General features: G+C 38.4%; 1 protein-coding gene across 2 annotated transcripts; it reads right to left on the reverse strand.

Moving 5' to 3' along the window:
• Positions 1–5,328: 5,328 nt before the first annotated feature.
• On the reverse strand, positions 5,329–12,078 carry NPR1 (regulatory protein (NPR1)). 2 transcript variants are annotated; one of them, XR_003384666.4, is made up of 5 exons: positions 11,048–11,825; positions 8,863–9,610; positions 7,133–7,333; positions 5,888–6,657; positions 5,329–5,782 (listed from the first exon to the last, which is right to left on the reverse strand). XR_003384666.4 is itself a non-coding variant. In XM_008784291.5 (4 exons), the coding sequence occupies exons 1-4, from the start codon at positions 11,582–11,584 to the stop codon at positions 6,431–6,433; spliced, it is 1,713 nt and encodes a 570-aa protein (XP_008782513.3). In that variant the 5' UTR covers positions 11,585–12,078; the 3' UTR covers positions 5,329–6,430. The 2 variants fall into 2 exon arrangements, 1 of the variants encoding a protein (XP_008782513.3); XM_008784291.5 differs by having other exon boundaries at positions 5,329–6,657; positions 11,048–12,078.
• Positions 12,079–21,751: the final 9,673 nt, after the last annotated feature.

A 21,751-nucleotide genomic window follows, 5' to 3' on the forward strand; every position in this document is an offset into this window, starting at 1 on the left:
TTAACTGATTTTTATGGCATAGAACCTCTGATAAAAGTTTAGACATTTTTTTTCTTTCTAATAAAATATATTGTTTTAAAAAAATAATCATTGGAACTAAACCTTTCCACCTTAGAATTCATTAATAATGAACATTATAAGAAATAGAACGCAAAAACATAATTACAGGCTCTGAAGAATTTTTTTGAAAAAAAATTCTTGAAACTAAAATCTGCCGTACCAGATAAAAAATCTTTCGCTTGGACTTTTTTTCGATCTTTGTAAAGTTCTTCTCCACAAAATCTCAAGGGCACATGAAAAACTCCCGATTCCTTATATAAGTTTGAAAAATAAAAAGAAATTATGAAAACTCTTGGTGGTGGTGGTGGCTGCTCTCCTCGACCAATTCTGTCTTCAAAAGTCCAAAAGCGTCCAAAAGCTGCCCAAAAGCATCCAACAAATGGACAAGAGATGACAATATGGCCCGGAGCATCAGCTCAATATATTTTATAGAATTTTTTTTGCATACATAGCTTTCTAAATATGTAGAATTATATAAATACTCTCGTAAAATTACTATTTATATGTGTGTATATATATATATATATATATATATATATATATATATATTTGCATATGTATCCATAACATCGTTAAAAAATAAACATCTTAAAACTAAAATGACCGAAATAGCTTTATAGGTAGATATTAAAAAAAAATTATAAGGATATATACGCAACTAGCAACTTTATGAGGGTATTCATGCAATTTCTCATATTTAGAAGGGTATACATTCAAAAAATTTATTAAAAAAAGATCAAAACTTAGCTAATTTTTTTTTAAGTCTTTTATGATTAAATTGAATTGACAAGTCAAAAAAAGATTGAGCCGCATTGTCATTTTTTTTTAGGATCATAACTCAGTCAAGTATAGGTGATCATTTTGGTAATACTATTCTCTATTTAATTTTGATATGATTATCATTATTGAATCTTTGACATCTATATATTTTTCATTATTTTTAAAAGATTGAAGTATATCAATTTTAAATTAATTATAGAAGCTTAGATTAGTAAAATATTTTTTAGTGATTTATAAATATTGAGTTATTGCCTGATTTTGAGGCGAGAATTTCGTAAATTCAACATGATATATTCTATAAAAATTGATATTAATATGAGATTATGTGACATGATAATATTTTTTGCCCTTTTTTTATTAAGAATAACTGAATTTTGATCATTTTTATTAGATTTAGATTTTTTTTAGTGTATACTTTTCTAAATATGCGTAATTGTATGAATACCTTTGCAAAGTTGCTATTTGTATATGTATTCTTATAAACTTTTTCTTTTTGTGCGTCTATCTGTCTGGATATTTCAATCATTTTAAATTTAAATAGTTTATTTTTTAATGACGTTAGATGGTATGGGTATGTGTGTGTATATATATAAAGGTATACAAGTAAAATAAGTATTTAATAATGGTATACATACAAATAACAATTTTACAAGGATATTTATGTAATTTTATATATTTTGGAGGGTATGCATGTAAAAAACTCGAATAGCTCAAGCAACCTTCTGCTCCGCTCCAAAAACTCGATGTTGAGTCAGCTTCAAGTTAAACAAACCAAATATGTCTTGCATCTTAGGCTCAAAACAGACTCAACACAATCAAACTTTGATCAATTAGCCTCAATACATGTGCACATTGCATATTAGATTAGTCCCTTTTAGATCTATCAAAATAGGAAAGGACATCAAACGGTCTCAATCATTGAACTAACCAGCTTTTGTATTATATTAAAAAATATTTGTTATGTATGTAAAATATACACCATAAAAGTGTAAAAATTTATATACTAATTACCTATGTCACTCTTCAATTGCAACATAAAAAGCTTTAGCTGCACTCTAATTAAAAAGGTTTAGCAGGTGTGGGTCACATCCTTTTCGAGGAGGACTAAACCACGATAATTGAGTGGATCCGGAAAGTGAAGTGCTCAGTTGAGGACCGGCCGCTGCTCCACGATATCCGCAGAGATTTGGGGGAGGTTGACTTCTACCAGGCCACGCACGTATATCGGGAGGCAAACGGTACTGCAGATTGGGTTACTTCCTTCGCGGCTCATCACTCAGGAGGCTTTTTCTGGATAGACCACAGGGCTGTGCCTATGTCTTTGCACAGCATTTTGTTTTCTGATTTTGTTGGCCGTCTTCACAGTCGTAAGGTGTGAGCCGCCGAAGTTTAAAAAAAAAAAAAACAATTGATATGGCTGGTGTGTCTCCCTAATTATGTGAACTTTTCCACATATGAAGGAGCAGAAAATCTCTCATAAATGAAATTCATTAAATTTACATTATCTCAGCAGATCATAAAATTGGAAGTAATTAAATTCTCTTTCTTAGAATGTGAAAGTCATTTAATCCATCGGGTCTTTGGGGACAATCAAGAGTATATCTTAAATGGATGCATTTAGTATATATCCTTGGTGGAATCCAATCCATACCAAAAATGAAAGAAAAGAAAATCCCATATATAACCGGTAGAGATATGCAAGAACAAACCATTTTTATTGAAAATATTCTTCTAATGAATTTCCTAGGAACCTTTATAGTAAATGGAATATAAAGAATTGTGATCAATCAAATATTGCAAACTTTCGGTATTTACTACCATTTAGAATTGGACAATAATGGAATTTAATTTCTGTCTACACCGGTGCTATAATATTAGATTTTTTTTTCGCGGGTGGAGGTGGCAGATCGGAATTAGAAATTGATAGAAAAGTAAGGATATAGGTCCAGGTGAGTAGGAAATAAAAAAGATCTTAAGTCATTAAATTCACATTATTGCAATTCAAAGCTATTGCAGACTCTTTCTTAGAAAATGGCAGCTATTTGATTCATTAGATCTTTGTAGAGAATCATGATTTTGTTTTAAATGGTTGTCTTTTGTCTCATATATGAAAGTCATTAAATTCACATTACCTCAGCAGATCACAAAATTGGAAGTAATTATATTCCCTTTCCTAGAATATGAAAGTCATTTAATCCATCAGAATGTTGCAGACAATCAAGAGTATATCTTAAATGGATGTATTTGGTATATATCCTTGGTGGAATCCAATCCATACCAAAAATGAAAGAAAAGAAAATCCCATTATATATGTAAGTCATTAAATTCACATTATTGCAATTCAAAGCTATTACATTCTCTTTCTTAGAAAATGGTAGCTATTTAATCCATTAGATCTTTGCAGAGAATGATGATTTTGTTTTAAATGGTTGGCCTTTCTCCATATCCTTGGGGAAACCCAATTCTATAAATTTGTATAATTCCCAATCTAAAAATTCAACCTTCACCTAAGCTACAAGACAAATGGCTCAAAAAGTAGCTCTTTTTGTTGTGGTGTTGCTCGTGTCATCTCTAGACAAAGCTTTTGGAGCAAGAATTGGAGGGTTTTCAACTATATTTGAAAATAGATACGAAATCGATCGCCAGGTTCCGAAAGGCCCCAACCCAATTGTGTCACCACCATCGCCATGGGCTAGCAATGGAGTTGGAGACACCCATGGATACGAAATTAATCGCAAGGTTCCTACAGGCCCCAATCCAATTACATCACCAGGAACACCGGAGGCAGAAAATGGAGTTGGATACACCCATGGATACGAAATTAATCGCAAGGTTCCTACAGGCCCCAACCCAATTACATCACCAGGAACACCGGAGGCAGAAAATGGAGTTGGATACACCCATGGATACGAAATTAATCGCAAGGTTCCTACAGGCCCCAACCCAATTACATCACCAGGAACACCGGAGGCAGAAAATGGAGTTGGATACACCCATGGATACGAAATTAATCGCAAGGTTCCTACAGGCCCCAACCCAATTACATCACCAGGAACACCGGAGGCAGAAAATGGAGTTGGATACACCCATGGATACGAAATTAATCGCAAGGTTCCTACAGGCCCCAACCCAATAATATCACCAGGAACACCGGAGGCAGAAAATGGAGTTGGATACATCCATGGATACGAAATTAATCGCAAGGTTCCTACAGGCCCCAATCCAATTACATCACCAGGAACACCGGAGGCAGAAAATGGAGTTGGATACACCCATGGATACGAAATTAATCGCAAGGTTCCTACAGGCCCCAACCCGATTGTGTCACCACCATCACCATGGGCTGCAAATGGATTTTGAATCATCCCCAAGGATCCTAGAGGCCTAGGTCAAATAATCTCATCACCTTCTCCGAGAAAAGTGGATTGATACAAAAAAAAATTGATCTGAATGTTCTTAGGAGCCTTAACCCAAAATATCCAAGTTTTGCTATGTTTAAGCAGAATTAGTAACAAATTGAAATCTTGAAACAATGTATGCTCCATCTGCCTATCTCAATAAACTCAATTTCGGCTGAAATTTACTATCTTGTTTCTTTATTTTCTGTTTGCTGAAAAAGTCTAGTTGCAGATCAGTAGTAGAGTCAAAAGCAAAGTTATTGAAAACTAACAACATTTGGTTTTAATTTTAATATTTGCAGTAAAGAATAAAAGAACATGTCAGGCAAATATTTCAAGGTGATAGATAGGGTGGAAAATGATCTGAATAGCTCCAACATCCTTTTTCTCATCTCTAAAAACTTGATTCGGAGTCAGGATCGAGCTAAACAAGCCAAACAAGAGCTTGCATCCCAGGCTCAAAACCAACTCGACTCAATCCAACTTTGAACAATTAGCTTATATAGGTATGCATATGTATACATACACATATACATTTACGTATATATATGCTTAGATAGTCATTGCTGCATTCCAAATCCCAAGACCGATAATATTATGTTTGTTTCTCAAGCTTGAATTTTTTTTTAGTTTCTGAAGTCATTCAATGCTAATTCAAAAAGCTGGCAAACTTAAAATCCACCTTTGATTCAAGCTTGAATTAATTTTTAGCTTGATTTATAATTTTCAATCTGATCATAATGGCTCATTTTTGGCTTCATTTAAAATTAAATTTCAATCTAGCTTGAAGTGTGATGAACAAATCAAGCTTGGTCTCAACTTTCAATTTCAAAATTAACTCCAACTTAGGGCTATGTGAAGGTGCTGTCATTTAGGGCTATTAGGTTTTGGAGTCCAATCGAAGGACGGGTTTAGATCTAGGTTGGAGTGACATAAATATTTTATAAAACTTATCATATCTAAGTTCCTTTCAGGTATCAAGTTATACACCTTGAACTATTAACCAAATTACAAGCATCCATACTTTGCAAAAATTTAATTAAGAAAACATTCAATAATATGCTTTTTAAATTGAATAAGGACCGACAAGCACAACAAACACTTGATAGTTAATATATTAAGGATTGGTTGAACTTAATCTAACATCATGTGTAAATAATTGAATATGTTCTAACATGTGATTGTTTTTGTTCTATCCCATTAACTCATATCTAAAATCCTCAAATTTAAAATCCACTCAACAATTTTCGATGAGTCTGATTTTGGATCCATATCCAACGAATTCATCAGCATGTCTGGGTCAATCAGGATCGCGGTTAGCATGAAAACCGAGTTTCCAAATCGGAGATGGCTTTAATTATAGCTGTGCGTCGTCAATTCTTCCTACAGTGAAATGACAAAAACTAGTAGATTCTCTTGGATCCAGCAAGTTGCTTATATATTACCGTAAAGAGGCCGGGCTGGTTTCGGTCACGGAAATTTGAGAAGACAATCAGAAGCTTGTGGTGCAAAAGTGTACGTGATTATTTACATCCATCAACCACCTGAGAATAATGTTAGATTTCACGTGTCAGAGTTGAGAAATTGAAAATATATGATAAAATTAGTATTATATATAACTAATATAGTAATTTGTCAGACGTTCAGACCATTTATTTGGGCCTAAAATTTCTTAAGATGGTTCAGCCGAGTCTTCATCGAATTCCTTCGCATCTCTCATGCCGCTGCTTTCAAACACCTTCAGAGTTTTCATCTTCCTTGCTTCAGGTTCGGTTGCTCTTGCCATTTCGTACTTCCTCTTTCCTGTTGGATCTGAAATCTAGATCTATGTGCATTCTTTGTCTCTTCAACACAAGCTCTGTCATGGTACATATTTTTGGGGGACCAAGCCTCCCCTTCCATCAAAAAGAAGAAAACACAGAGAGAGGATCTCAAGTAGGCCTGTGCATCTCTCCTTCAGCAGTCCTACCTAGAAACAGGACCTACTTAAATCTGATTCTCCGATTTTTTTAATTTGAGAAGGCAATCACAAAGTGGAGGGGCACGAGCATAGGCAATTACTTGCATCCGTCAACCACCCAAGTGCAGCTTTAGGAGAACAAGCCAGTGAACAAAGAGAACTTCAGAGAAGAAAAGCAGGGAAAGGAGAACACTACAAATATAACAAACAAAAACACCACTGGATGCGAACTTCATTTTCTTGACCGCGATGTTGACGATGAGGATGACATGGTAGACCTATCAAATTCCTCCTTGTCCTCGCTAAATGCTTTCGTCAGCACATCTTGCAGCTCGAGGTATCTCTTCCTCTTCTCTTCTGAGGCATCTTGCCCAAGAGAAGTGAGCTCTGAATAGTCATCATCCATGATCTTGTTGAGGACCTCTGAGCACCGTGGGAAGAAACGCTTACCGAGTTCCACTGGCAAATGTCATTTTTAACTTCGTGTTAGTTTGTCCATGGAGTTTTTTCTTCCTCTATTCCTCAGTTAAAACTTTTAAGCAATCTACAAAGACTGTTTGACCAGGAACAATTATTTTTTCTCTGCATTTACATTAAGAACAGTATGTCCCCAAGCACAAACTGCAGTATCAAATGCAATCCTACCACCAAAAGGAATCTACTACGGGTACCGAAATGTTGGAATAAAAGCATGGTGTAAATTTATGTAATGGAAATAAACAAACACAATACACTATAACACATATACGTATGCATATAAATATATATGTGTGTCCATGCGCGTATGCATTTCATATTTGTGTTTGCCTGTGCCTATTTCATTGGTCGACGGTCGAAGAATAATACGAACCAATTTCATTAACTGCCAATTTCATTTGCTTTCTAGGAATGAAACCAGAAAGAATATTGAATAAAGGAAAGAGATGTTGAGTACCTGTTCTAGAGAGTGCTCGCATTCGAGCAAGATGCTCGTCCTTGATCTTGAAAGGTGTTTCGTTCAAATCCACTGATGTCTTCTGGTTTGTGGTTGAACGGTTTGGAGTACAACCTAGGGTAAACTCCAAAGTCCCATCCACTTGAGCAATGTCCATGGCAACTTTTGCCTCCGTGGGGAATAAAACCTTTGCCAGAGCAACTGCACAGTGATGCAATAAACATCAAAAAATATCACAAAATTGGATTCCTAAAATGGCAGATGATAGCAGAACTCTTTATGTGCGTAGGGAATTCTGCAACGGTGATTAATTCAAGCAGTAAGTTTGGTATTTTCATTTCTTTTCTCTTAAATATTGCCCACACTCTTCTCTTTTTCTCGTTTTGCCGTGGACTTTAATGCTCCACCCCTAGTCACATCACATCATGTAGTTCCATGATGCCATTTTGGTGACAAATCTAGTGAAGGATCCCCCCATTCTTCTCCCATATTATGCTTCAGAAAGATGTTCGATATTACTGGTATTCTTCTATAATTATTAAACAGGAGCTTGTTCGCTTGATTTTAAGCATAAACTGCTTTGTGTTTTGTTCTAAATTTCTTTCTGTTTGTATTATACTGAATCATAGGACAATATAAGATTTCTACTCCTTAGTATCATGTTAATTCTTTAAAGTTTTAACTATGGATTAAGTCTGCTCGATACAGATGGATCAGCTAAGTCTTCATGGACAATTAGATGTCCATGACAGAAAGAGTTAACCTACTAGTGGGTTGGGTCAGGTTTGGATTAAGCATGTGATTAATTTGTATGGGAGATCAACTCCATTCAAACGTAGCTTGGCCTACCAGCCCAACCCATAGCGATCCTATGTACCATATGTTTATTACACAACATGCCAGTTTTTTCTTCAAAATCTGATTTTTTTGACTATGCGTATGAAAATGATCTCGTTGTTATTCTCAGATTTAGTCTGCAGTGCACAAAGTTCATAGAAATAAAATGTTTCACTCAAGATCATTGGCCCAAACACCAAAGCCAAAAGCTTAAGGGTGCGATCCTTTACACTTTTCCCTAATAAAAGCATGTCTATTATCACTCTTAACCCCCACATTTGACATCTATTTCCTACACAAATCATTAGCACATAGGCATTTTATTAGCAAACTAATTATACAAACATTATCAAATGCCTCATTAATCAATGAAAAGCAGGAAAACAACATAAGTTTCATTGTTAACCATCGTTCTGCTTCACTACTTTTTCACATTCATACAATATATATATATATATATATATAATATTGTTTTAGTTAGTCATCAATTTTCTATACATAGTGGAGTCAGACTTCATAATTTGACCCCAGGAAATGATTTAATAATAACTTGTTATTCGTTTAGAGTATAGTTTAGTGTGGGGGCTTGCCCACATACCTTGCAAGGATTAAAGACTGCACACCATCCTCAGTTATCGGTGTATGCAAAAACAACCTGAAAACAGAGCTAACATATCTGGCTAACTAATCTGCAGAATCATACAGATGAGAAATTAAAGATACTAGATCCTCAATGACATGCAATGTAAAGCTAACTACATGGTTTTATGCATATCAGTTTAACAGACTCCAATCCAAACATAACTTTGTTGTTATAAGATCAAAATGCAAAACTCCTCTCGAAAAGATTAACATGCAAAAAAACAATTTTTGTAGGAAGAGAAATAAATTACCTCGGTTCTCAAGGTATAACAATCTTCCACGCAGGTCATCACCCGCTATTGCAAGAGAAACAGAGGCTTCTCCTATTTGTGGGTACCTTCTTTCAGCTTGCTCTAATATTTCAATGCACAACCGATCCTTGGGAGAGGCTTTTCCTTCTTCAGTATACCTATTGTAATCCACAGACTTGGTAAGTCTCTTCGAGATTTGAAGTGCTTTTCTTCCATCTAATGTTAGATCAGATGGTCTAGCTCCCTTTGTTAGAAGGGAAACAATAATTTTTGGTTCTTTACGCATCGCAGCTATGTGAAGTACAGTATAACCCCTTGGATTTCTGTGATTAACATCTGCAAGTCCAAGATCCAGAAGCTCTGTAGTGATTTTTGAGTCACAATGTGCTACAGCATAATGCAGTGCATATGAATCATCTAAGGAGGTGTGCCCCTCCTTTAGCAACATTCTAACTAATTCAACATCATCTGAATCAAGAGCTCTGTGTATTCTCTTTGCATGTTTATCAGGAAAGTCCCTGCTTTCAGGTCCAACTAATCCAAAACTTAACCGTGAATCTATTATTTGCTTGACAATATCTGGAGGCAATGCCTTGTCAAGTGTCACAGTGTCCAGGTCTGACTTCACTATTATTTCAATGCATTTGGTAAGCAATTTGGCACAAGACTTGCTGCATAGTTTTGCAACATTTAGAATCGCCGGTATGTCATCTATAGCCACCTTTTCAAGAATATCAAGAAGGTGTCGCTGCAATGAAACCAAAAAAAAAATGATGGCTTACCATCTTCACAGAGTCCTCAACAACAATCAAAAAGAGAAACCAGTACCCAAATTTATTTACTTTGAAGAATTGTTAACTAGTATAATGGAATCAATTAAGAAACCAAGGTTCGAAGAATAGGGTTAACCCCACCAGGGTGGCCCGACACATGACTTCCTGACCTTGGACCTATTAGTCAAAACCAACCTTGCAGTTTCCATATAATTGCTTAAAGTGCATCGCAACTTCACTTCAATATCTCATAATGCATTCCTAGCATAATTTTCACTTATATGAGCTCAAGGACACCATTTAAAGCATGACATATTTGATCGTTTGGAGTTTGCAAAGCTCGCCTTGAGAGCAAGCTTAAGTTCAGCAGTGACAATATTCTCATGTTGAACAGATATGCAAAGGTGGTGGTAAGCTTCATAACTGAATGCACTGATCAATTAATATGAGGAGGAAGCAGAATGATAAGGGGTTCGGATATAGAAGGGTCAAGAAAGAGAAGACCCAAGAAAAATACAAGTTTTGAGTAAGAAAGTGTGAAGAAGTTAGCCATAACAGAGCAAATATCTCAGGAAAATTCACAGAACCACGACGCCAGTTTCATAAGCCTTTAGTTCTAAGGGTGCGATTGTATAAATGATGAAGCAATTGGAAAGATCAAACACATTTAACTACCTATAAAGTTCATTCTCCAATTCCTCATAAAGTTTTTTAGTCAACGTCCACCTCCTTCTTTCTATCCTCAAAGATGTAAATAGATCATCTTTAATCCAAATACGGTTTATTCAAACCCAATCAAGAGAAGGACAAAATTTTCCAATTAACCACCTTTCAGAACTCATTTTTTAAGCCAACCTATTGCTTAAAACTACTAACACATCAAGAAAACAAGGGAGAAGTAAACAGCAAGCCAGCAAAAGATCAGATTCCAGACAACCCACCTCCAAAAGCAACTGATACCGAATCAAAACCAAACAAGAACTCATTCTCTAACAATCATTACTTGAACCGTCCAAAACACAAAGAAATAAGAACTAAAGAAAAGAGAAAACCAAAGGTCATTAAACTTTAGAGAATGAAACTCCAAAAGTCGTTTCAAAGCCAACAAAGAAAGCATCTTTTAGAATTTAGGAAACCCATTTTTTTAAAAGTTAAAACCACGCAATACCTCGAGAGAAAAAAAAAACTAAGTTAAATTAAGAACTCATTTCTAAGCAATCCATTACTTAATGCCGTCCATGAACCTCAAGAAAGAAAACAAGAACTAAAGAGCAGATTTCAAGAGAACCCACCTCCAAATATACTCTGTACCCAACCAAGAACTCATCTTTAAGCCAGCCCGTTGCTCAAAACCATCCAAAACCTCAAGAAAACGAAAACAGAGAAAGATGAGACTACTTGCATGTCCTCACCTGGAAGAGGTTGACCAGCTCGGAGATCTGGAAGGTGAAGGAAGCATAGAGCACCTCGAGCGTGAAATCAACGGCGGGCCGGCAGCCGCCGTGAGAACACTCCTCGTCGACGCACGTGCAGACCACTCTCGGGAGCGGTCCCACCCTCCCGCTGTAGAGGTACCCCACGACCGCCACCAGGGCCTCGTACCCGACCTCGAAGTCCCTCACCAGCTCCCTGAGCTCCAGCTTCGCCGGCGCCCCCTTCTCCCGCTTCGCGAACACCTCGCGGAAGAAGGGGCTCCGGGCGGAGAGCACGCAGCGGTGTGCGCCGACCTCGCGCGGGGGGCTGCCGGCGACGGCGATGCGGGCGTCGGCGCAGAATTCAAAGTCCGGCGACTGGAAGACGGAGCCCAGGTTGTCGGAGAGGCGGCGGAAGGCCTCCAAGTCGGCGGCCGCGGAGTCCGCCGGTGCGGGGACGGCGTCGCCGAAGCAGACGCTGCTGCCGTTGTCCGAGTCCGAGAATGCCGTCGCGACGGTGAGCTGGCTCGCTTCCATGTCCCCGCGCCTATACAGAAGTGGATTTGGTCGGGATGGAAGCTAACGGAAAGGGTGAGAGGTTGGGGACGGAGGAGGAGGAGGAGGACGGGAGACACTTGGATTTGGTCGGACGAAAAGAAAAGGGTAAAGAAAGGAAACGATCGAGTCCTTTTTATTCCAGAGAACCGATTAAAGCACGAAGGGGCTCTTGGAGCCAAGTGATCATTTTACGGCGGTTTTGGTGTTCCTCGGACGAACCTATGTAATGCACGCACTCCAATCAATAGTTATAAAACAACATGGCATCTTTCCTGGCTAATAAATAAGTTTAAGATAAAAATATAGTCTCGGAGGTGAAGCTTAGGACTTAGGCTAGCCTCCTTGTCCACAAAAGAGTGCACTCACTACTGCATATCCAGCATTCTAAAAGAAAAAAAAAAAAGCTAAGAAATATAAAATTTTAAAATACGCAACTTAGTAAGCTATTGGTGACACCAATCCATTATGTTTCATTGACACGTAGGAGATTGGAATAGATAATAGATATGTTACTAGTGGTGATGTTGATTTGCACTTCCATGAAGTTTGATTGGATGATCATGGTATTGATTTAAATGATATCCCAAGTTGTTGATCGTGATTATAAGCAATAAAGAGATTCTACGAATTTTTTTTTGTGTGTGTGTGTGAACATGCATGGATGGGAATGTAAGAGGAGATCTTTTATATAAGAGGTAAAAGTTTGTGGTGATGGATATATTTGGTAATATATGCAATTTCTTTTTTTTTGATGAAATAAAGTATATATGAAAGTCGTTGTGGGTGATATTTCTATAGCAATTGGAACTAAATTGAAGAAGAACTACTCAAACACTCAAGATGACTCACCCAAATAATCATTCTATAAATTTTTAGATCCACCTCCCACAACAGCCTACCACCATTTTAACATCAAGTAGGCCCATCCCTATTAGGTCCCAGATGTCACAAAGGATCCCAGCTTAGCTTTTATGAAAAGCTGAAGCCAAATGAGTCGGTCATCTCATGATCACGAAATACCAGGAACCCAGGCACTTTCGGTTGGGAATAGACCAAAAAGGCTTTTCCTTCGAATAAGACTAAAACTACTGATAGGTTTGAGAAGGCTTTTCTTCAATGGCCGGCCTGGGGATCCTGTGTTATGGAGGATCGCGATTTAGTGCCCGATTTCGAGTTGAGAGGATTATGCCTTCATCTAATCATGACCTTCATGATTGATGGAATGATGTGATTAGATGCCCATGATTGATGTGATTAGATGCCCATCACAGTACAGACAGCGGGCATGTGGTTCCTATTCGATCACCGTAATCATCTAAGTTGGGCCAGGGAGGATCCTAGTCCTGCGACGCCGTAGAACATCGAGTTCGGTGGGGCTCGTGATGTCTGATTACGTGGTGCCGGTCCCCGCCTGGCGTTTGCCTGTCTTCTTTTATGGAAATCTTGCATGGCTTTGTCACGCCGTCCTAAGATTTTTTTTTTTCCCCTCAAAAAGTTAGGAACCAGGCCTGCGAGATTTGGATTCTAGCGAGGGCAAGAGACCACTTTCTAAGATAAAAAGTTATGAAATGCAGGGGCACGAATTTAGGAGGAGGAACAGGCAAACATGTTAGCTCATCATTTTGAATAGATAGTATAGGAAATCGTCTTTTAATAGCAGGTGTTGTTTGAATAGTTCGCAATCCTTTTCTTTACAATCCCCTGGAGATCACTTAAGAGCATCATGACTACAACAGCAAAAGTGGCACCATTTGAGGTAGTTCCCTGATCAAGCCCTTCTTTATTTTTAGAGTGAGACTGGGGGAAAGAAGTGAGGGAGTCTCGTCAGCACTGTAATATGTAGAAGAAAATACTATATTTGTCTTCGTTGCATGTCAAAGCATGATGATTTGCCATCTGCTTTTTCTCATGGCTAGGATTATACAAGACATAGCTAGCAAAATGATTTCGCATGCCCGTGGCCAAATTGGATAAGATAAGGATCTTCTACTTTAGGCAATAAGCTCTTTTCGTCTTGGATATGGATAGCTGTCATTCATCTCTAGAACTAAATACGACACATTTGGCGTCCAACACGGTACATTATGTACAGTGCCGGCTCGAGCTTTAGGCGATTGAGGCGGTCGCCTAAGGCCCTCGGCCCAGAGAAGGCCCCCACTGCTCGGAGCCCAGCTTTTTTTTTTTTGCTTAATTAATGCACAGCTTTCAGCCTTTCACATGCGAAAGGCGAAAAGCTAGCTGGGCAGTGGCAGTGGGCGATGGCTACGGGCTACGCCGCTACAGTGCGTCCCCTTCGGTGTCTCCCCGACAACAGATATTTGAGACAGGTTAGGCCCTGGGCAACGGCTACCGGCTACGACAATCAAATGACAAGCAACTGGCATTTTCTCCCTCCTTCTCTGAGTTCTCTCCCTCCTTCTCTGTCGGTGCTTTCTTTTTTATTGATGAACCTTCTCCGGTTCTCGGCAGCTCGGTTTCTTCAGTTCTCTGGCACTGTCTCCCCCCTTTCAGTTCTTGGATAGTTGGACCGCCCCTGCTCGGCTACTCTGGAGTCCTCTCCAAGCTCCACCGCTCCAGCTCTCCTCACCGTCCTCAACTCCTCCAAGGCTCCGACCTTCGGGCTCCGATTTTCCGGCCGGCCGGATCTCCTCTCCAACTCTTGAACCGCCCCTGCTCCGTAATCCGGAGTCCGGATCTCCTCTCCAGACTCCAGCTTTCCTTACCGACGACGCCGTCCTCGGCTCCTCCCATCCTCTGACCTTCGGGCTCCGGAGTCCGGCCTCCTTCCGTCCACCGTGCCCCTCCTCCGGCTCCACGAAGGCAAGAACGGAAGATCCGGCGAGTGGCGAGCCGCCGGCCGGATCTACTCTCCATCTCTTGGGCTGCCCCTGCTTCGGAGTCCGAAAGTCCTCTCCAGCTCTCCTCGCCATCCTCGGCTCCGCCGGCCGGATCTCCTCTCCAACTTTTGACCTATTCTAGTTCCTTAAGTTCTTAGTTTTCTCTGAAGGACCAGAATCCTAGATGGAAAGAATCATTCTCAATTTCAAACATAGATCTCTTTATGCCATTTGCTTGTCCTGAGAATTTTGTTTGTCGTAAGCTCCAGACGAAATAATTATCGATATGGCCGTGATTTAGATCTTACATCCACTAGAATGTGACTTTTGGGGAGGATTATATTCCCAAATCCCACTGTCTTTGATAACTTCAACGCTAATGTTTCTGTGGATGGGAGCATTGTCAACTTGGGATTGTGGGACACTGCAGGTAATAAGTCTTTTATTTTTTTCGATTTGGTTTTGCATGCTAGATTTCTATTATTTAATAAAGCTTTAACTTTCCGGTTTCCATGTTTGCCTTTATAGGACAAGAAGACTATAGCAGACTGAGACCACTGAGTTATAGGGGTGCAGAGTGCAGACATATTTGTTTTAGCTTTCCCTTTAATCAGCAGGGTGAAGTCTTAGATTGTTACAGTTTTGTTGGATATGCTTTCACCATGTTTGAAACAAAAGTGCAAGTTTAATTTTGAAGTGTTATTGTAACAACCCAGGATCTCACCCAAAATGGCTAGCCGAAAGGTATTATTTGGGTTCCTTAATTCTGTATAAGTACCCAAAATCTATCCAGCGAATAACCGATGTGGAACTAAACATACGCCTGCACGGATCCTCACATACTCCCCCCGTTCAAGCCCTGACGTCCTCGTCAGGCTAAGAGTTTATATCTATTCAAATATAATCACAAACACCACGATTGGCTCGTGGTCAGCCCCAATGAATCCGTGCTACAGTATCTCCGAGTCCACATAGGTTATGGGCCGGGTCCGCTCTGATACTATTTGTAACAACTCAGGACCTCACCCAAAATGGCTAGCCGGAAGATATTATTTGGGTTTCTTGATCCTGTATAAGTACCCAAGATCTACCCAGCGAATAACCGATGTAGGACTAAACACACGCCCGCACGGATCCTCACAGTTATTGTGAAATCTCGATCGGATTTTGACCACCTGCTCTTTTATTCCCTTTTTTTACTCGTACATGTTCTTACCATGCTTTTTCTATGATGTTCAAGTATATGTTTTAATTTCATATGACAACGGAATCCTTAATTCTTCATGTCTTAAGAGTCCTTGTTATTTATACATCTGCTAGTGCTTTCAATAAATGCTTGCAATCTTACTATTTTGTTTGTCGACCAGTGGATGCCTGAACTTCGTCACTTTGCACCAAATGTTCCAATTATTCTGGTTGGGACTAAGCTGGGTGTGTAATCATTTAAATACTACTGTTTTGAGTTTTATATAATCTAAGATGAATATACCAAGGCTTGTAGAATTGTAGCTCTTTCAAAAATGTCAAACTCTTAAGTGTGTGATAATTTCAGATCTTCATGAAGACAGAGCTTCCTCTTATGGTAATTTTGTGTGCTTTCCACTTACAGTTTAATTCATCAATCTTTGACAGCAAAAACTTTCTTCTAAAGAGGAATCATGTCTTGTAATTGTACAGATAGAAATCGGCCTACTTGTATTGCAGCAGCTAAGTAGAATCAATGACATCTTATTTTATGCTAGCACTATTTTTAAATCCGCTGGTATGTCCAAGTAATTTAAATTTGATATGTGTTCACACCGTAAAGTACAATATACTGTTTATTCAAATTTATGTTTTATGGAGCTGTTGCAACTATGGTTTTAAATCATAGTGTGATGGGGGTGTCTCTTAATGACCAAATCATTTTGTTCTTGTGAGAAAATAGAAATCGGGATGGGGTTGGGACTGAGAAACCCACATAGGAAAGAACAATAAAGAGGAAAGAAAAGAAGGGAGGGAAAAAAAAGGAAATGAAAGAAAAGAGAGGAAGGAAAGAAGAAGAAAAAGGAAAAAACAAAAGAATGGAAAAAAGGAAAAAGAAATCAAGTTTGATTAGTAATTTTGCTTCTCAAAAAGATAGATGAATTATTTTTAAATAAAATTTTAAAGTATTTTGTACTTATTTTTAAAAAAAATTATTTTTTTAAAAAAAAAGTCCCTCTTAGTGAATTCGCCTTAGGCCCCGAAATGCATTGGGCCGCCCCTGATTATGTGTTGGATGATAATTGTCTGTCTCTAAAATGGATGGTATGGTGGCTATCCAAATATGTATAGTTATAGTGCAAAGCATGCACCAAAGTGGATCCCATAGCATCATTAAGCTGTAAACAACAGATCTAAAATTATCGCTTAATATTAATTTTTTGATAGATAAAAGTAGCATCGAATTATCGATATATTAGATGGAGTGCCAAAAGCCGCAAAAGATATTGCCGCAAGAACTACTAAATTTACATCCGAAGTATCTATGCGTATATCAGCAATCCAACTTAGTCGATATATTTGATAACACCATTTTTTCAAAAAAAAATTGCTTTCCACATATGCCAACAAATTAGTGATCATTCTTCTTTTTTGCTTAGGTGGGTGTCTCGCAGTACACGAGTATGGAGACATCCAATAAAGTCAGAAAATAATTTATATCACGGAGAGCCGTGCGCAGCTCTCCCCTCTTCATCCACAAAGTGCCGCCTCAGTAACTGGCCACGTAAGAGGTCACCCAATCTGCGGCCCCATTAACCTCCCTATAAATATGCCTGGCCAGGAAGGCGTCCCCATCTCTACCCATAGCCCAAATATCTCGGAGTAGGGAATGGTCCCACCACGACACGTGATCATTCTTTTTTTTTTGCTGAAACGGGCATTTCATACATCACGGATATGAACACACCTAATAAAATCGGCAAACAAAAGGTCTCGTAATGCAACAGGCATCTCATCCTCTCCATCCCACAAGATGCCTCCTGAGTGGCTCGCTACATATGCCGCCACCCAATATGCTGCCCCGTTAGCCTCACGATATACATACATAGCTTGAAATGTAATGCTCTCCCTGATCATCAACCAAATATCACAGAGCAGGGATGAACACTTCCATCCCTGCTCATGCCCCGTCGGACCTAGCTGATCACTGTGGCCTTATCACCCTCCAAGAGGATGGAAGTCACCTAAAACACGTGTCGTACATAACGCAATCACATCCAAGCCGCCCGTAACTCTGCTTCTGGAACCGAGGTGTCGAAGATCTGACACCCCCCACTGCCACCACACTCGAACTCGGCCCTCTGATGACAAAACCGGCCCCTCCCCTCCTACTTCCGTCCATGATAGAGCCATCAAAATTGATCTTGAAAAAATTCGGGGGTGGGAGCTCCTAAGTAAAGAAAACTGTATAAGGAGCTGCCGAAGCAATGTGGGCACCCCAGGTGTCCCGAGCTGTCCAAAGTCTGTAATCTAACCCTGCCTGAAGAATCTCTGCACGTGATCATTCTATTCAAAATCTTCATATGTGCAGCTCATGTGCTTATATCCATATCCATATGTCAAAAGTCTGTAGCTAGTTTTTCTTTTCTTTTTTTTTTTCCTTCCGTTTTTTGGTTTTTGTTTCTTTTAACTTTTGAACTGAGAAAGTGAGGGAACACAACTGAATATGGGTCATGTGCCGGTTTTCTGCAATGGAATTGGATTTTGGAAGAAGTCTGGGATTTTTTTTGTCCTCGTGAGAGGGGAGCTGGGAGACACCAAGTTCCGTCCAATTAGTCATATAGATAAAAAATAGTGTGATATGAAATTTAGCTTGTAGACCGACTTAGTTAGTAAGTCAATGGGTCATCTGTTCTGACTGAAGGTCAATTGCAAGTCTTTCAAGTCCTGGATCACCCAGCACCTCGTAATTATGATATGACCATATTAGATTTACCCAAGCTCTTTCCCAAAATGGATCCGATTCGAATTCGAATAAGATCTGTCCCAAATCCGAACCCAATCCGGATCTAACTCGAACTCGATCCGATCCAACCCGATCCGATCTTCAATCGAATCGAATCTGGATTCAAAATTAGAATCCGAACAAAAAATCGGATCGAAACGGGATCACTTATGATCCGATCTGATCCAACTCATTTGCACCCCTAAATCTAAGACTAAAAATTTTGGAAAACTTTCAAAGGTGGTGGAGAAACTCAAATAGCCTGCCTTTGCTCCGCGTTTGTAAATTACGTAATTTGTCACACTCCGTAGTTATCTTAATCATCTCTGGTGCCATATTATATCATATATGGATGGGTGACAAGAGGCTGATGGTTTTGGAAAGCGATGTGCTCTATTGTGCCTCCAGCTAGCTAGGTGGGATGACAAGATGGTGAAAAGAACCAACCAAGAGTTAGCTAGCTCGATCCAATTGAGTACCTCAATAAAGACATGAAAAATTAAAGAAATTGTTCAGATTTGTAAGGCTACTCATATATTTCATGAAAGCAGCCAATCAGCAGATTGGCTACCTAACAGAGGAATGTTGAGAGATTTGGATTACATGAAAGACTCTTCAATTCCAGTTCAACTCAACTCTTAGCTTCACGCAGAGACTCTCTCAGTTTTTGCTTTGTATTCCTTTTCTGATTTTTTTTGAACTTGCTCCCTATTTAACCCAAAAAAAATACCTTAATAAGAAATCAAGTAATTAACACATAATTATGGAGAGAGAATGTTCAATTTATAATTAAGACACAATAGAGGAGAATTGAAATGGGAGTAAAACGAGCTCAGCGATAAATGGTCAAGAATGCCATCTAAGTTTATTAATTTCCTAATGAATGGAGCAAGAAGAGACCGTTATTAAAGTGCATTTGGTTGAAACCTAGCGTCCGGAATAAGTCACTACACGTTTTAATGTGTATAGAAGAAGAACCAAGAATTCGGTTTATATGTTTTACCTCAGAGTCTTTATATAACCTGAGACTCCAAACACCAAACGGATGACAGCTTATTGAAACATCTAAATTCTTTATTTAGACAAATCAGTTTTTCTATAGCCGTTCGATCAACCATTTTGTATTGGTTTTGTACTAGTTTCTCTATACTATATGGTTCGTCATTTTGGAGACATCATCTGGACTAATCTAGCAGTCGTTTTTTCTTTGACAGTATGTATTTAATTTTGATTTATTGTAAATGAAATACTGTTTCAATAAAATAAAGAAAACAATAAAAAACAAAAACAAAAAACGGAGAAAGAAGGACGCTTTGCGTTGGCAGAATTTATAATCGCTTACAGGTACATAAAACAACAGGTTGACGCTGGATTGATATGGACGGATCACCCGACCAAACTGACAATCTTAGCGCACGAAATCCAACCTTTATTAATGGTCCATCCAGCTCGTTAGCCGAAATTAATGGATCGATTCATTACAGAGCTCCGCATGACTTTTTCATTTTTTAAATTAATTAGTAATTTATAAAATTACTATATGCATAATTTTTGAGTGGTATTACTCATGCTGCATGAATTTGATGGATGGTATACTATCATGTAATATATTATTTTAAAATATTATCATGATATATGATCTTATTATGAATATTATTGATTGATTATTGCACTGCATGATTTTAAAACTGAAATATGAAACTAAGAATTATTTGAATTTCAACCTAATCATGTTGAGGATCCTGTCAATGGGATTAATACGTTGGCACATGATTTGTTCTGAAAGTTATGTCCAAGATGATGAGTGACATACTAATAAATAGATACATGGAAGGATTTTGCTGCAAGAAGATGCGCAGCTTACTGCAAGAGGATTAGTCGGTATTATGACCCTGCCACAGGAAGGATGTAATTATAACTGAGGATTGATAAGATGAATTGAATATTTGAAAGAATTTGAATCTATAAATAAAAAATTAAATATTTTAAGAAAGATTTAATTCATATATTAGTATTGCCTATATGTTTATTTTCTATAAATTATTATCTATTTATTGCCTAATTTGTTTAGCTAAAGTGATTATTGCTTACTGGGTTGTTTAGCTCATTATAAGATTTTTCTTTTTTTTTTTTATAAATTCAGATAACTAGCTTAATCAGGGTTTTTAATATGGAAGAGCAACTAGCAGAACTTTGGCACAGATTATACTACCCTAAAATATTGTTAATCGTGAGACATTTAAATGTTGAGCCAGTTATTAAAATAAAGTTTGCATATTATTATTTAAATTGGTTTGCTACATATTTATGATATCATGTTGAGATGCTTTGCATGCTTGTGGAGAGGGTTCCCTATGAGTATGCGGCGGTTGATACGACTTCCAGTTCGTGAACTTGGGTCGAAGGCGTGACAGAGCAGTATTAGAGCGAAACTGGCTCATGATCTATATGGACTAGCTAGGAGACACTACAACATGGGTTCACGGAGACCAACCACGAGCCGATCATGTGACTAGTGACTAGATTTAAATGAATTTGAACCCTTAGCCTAGCAAGGTCGCTAAGGCTTAAACGGAGGGAACATATGAGGACCCGTGTAAGCATGTGTTTGGTCCCATATCGGTTATTCGCAAAGTAGATATTAGGTATTTATACAGGTTCAAGGAGCCCAAATAATATCTTCTAACTAGCTTTTTTAAGTGAGGTTCTAAGTTGTTGCAAATGATATTAGAGCGGACCAGCCTACGGTCCATGTAGACTAGGGACACTGTAGCTCAGGCTTATTGAGGCTGACCACGAGCCAATCGTGGTGCTAATGGGGGGAGTATGTAAGGATCCGTGCGGGCATGTGTTTAATCCTACATCGGTTATTTGCTAGGTAGATCTTGAATACTTATACATGATTAAAGAACCTAAATAATATCTTCTGACTAAACTTTTTGGGTGGGGTCCTGAATTGTCACATGAGTGTGCTAGGATGTATAACAAATCTAGAGCTCCTGGTAATGGGTAGAAGAAAAACTACAAAAGTTTCATCTTCAATAAAGTAGAAATAATCTCGAAATGATTAAATTTCTATTAATAAATCCCCCAAAAAATTTCGGATCAAAGCGTCCAACAGGTTGAACTAGAGTAAGTGGAAGAGAAACGATCGTTCCTTTTTCGTGACAAATACCTATCACGCAGAATGGCTTTGGTAGGATAATTAACGAAATGGACGTATTCTTTTAGGTCATGTATGTGGTTATCTGTGAAAAAAGTTTCGTCTTTGCTTTCATCTAGTATCCTCATGAAGACACATAGATGCTTTCATGTAGGACCAACTTTAATATTGGCCTA

This window comes from Phoenix dactylifera, chromosome 5, assembly GCF_051530095.1.
Source record: "Phoenix dactylifera cultivar Ajwa chromosome 5, Ajwa_hap1_PhDact_Kaust_v1.1, whole genome shotgun sequence".
Classification (NCBI taxonomy): Eukaryota; Viridiplantae; Streptophyta; class Magnoliopsida; order Arecales; family Arecaceae; genus Phoenix; species Phoenix dactylifera.

Excerpts from the sequence above, each read along its gene's own strand:
- NPR1 (XM_008784291.5), bottom strand. The coding sequence starts at position 11,584 with ATGGAAGCGAGCCAGCTCACCGTCGCGACGGCATTCTCGGACTCGGAC. Across the intron at positions 9,611-11,047 it reads AGCTGGTCAACCTCTTCCAG|CGACACCTTCTTGATATTCT; the intron begins GTGAGGACATGC and ends GTTTCATTGCAG. Across the intron at positions 6,658-7,132 it reads GCGAGCACTCTCTAGAACAG|TGGAACTCGGTAAGCGTTTC; the intron begins GTACTCAACATC and ends GACATTTGCCAG.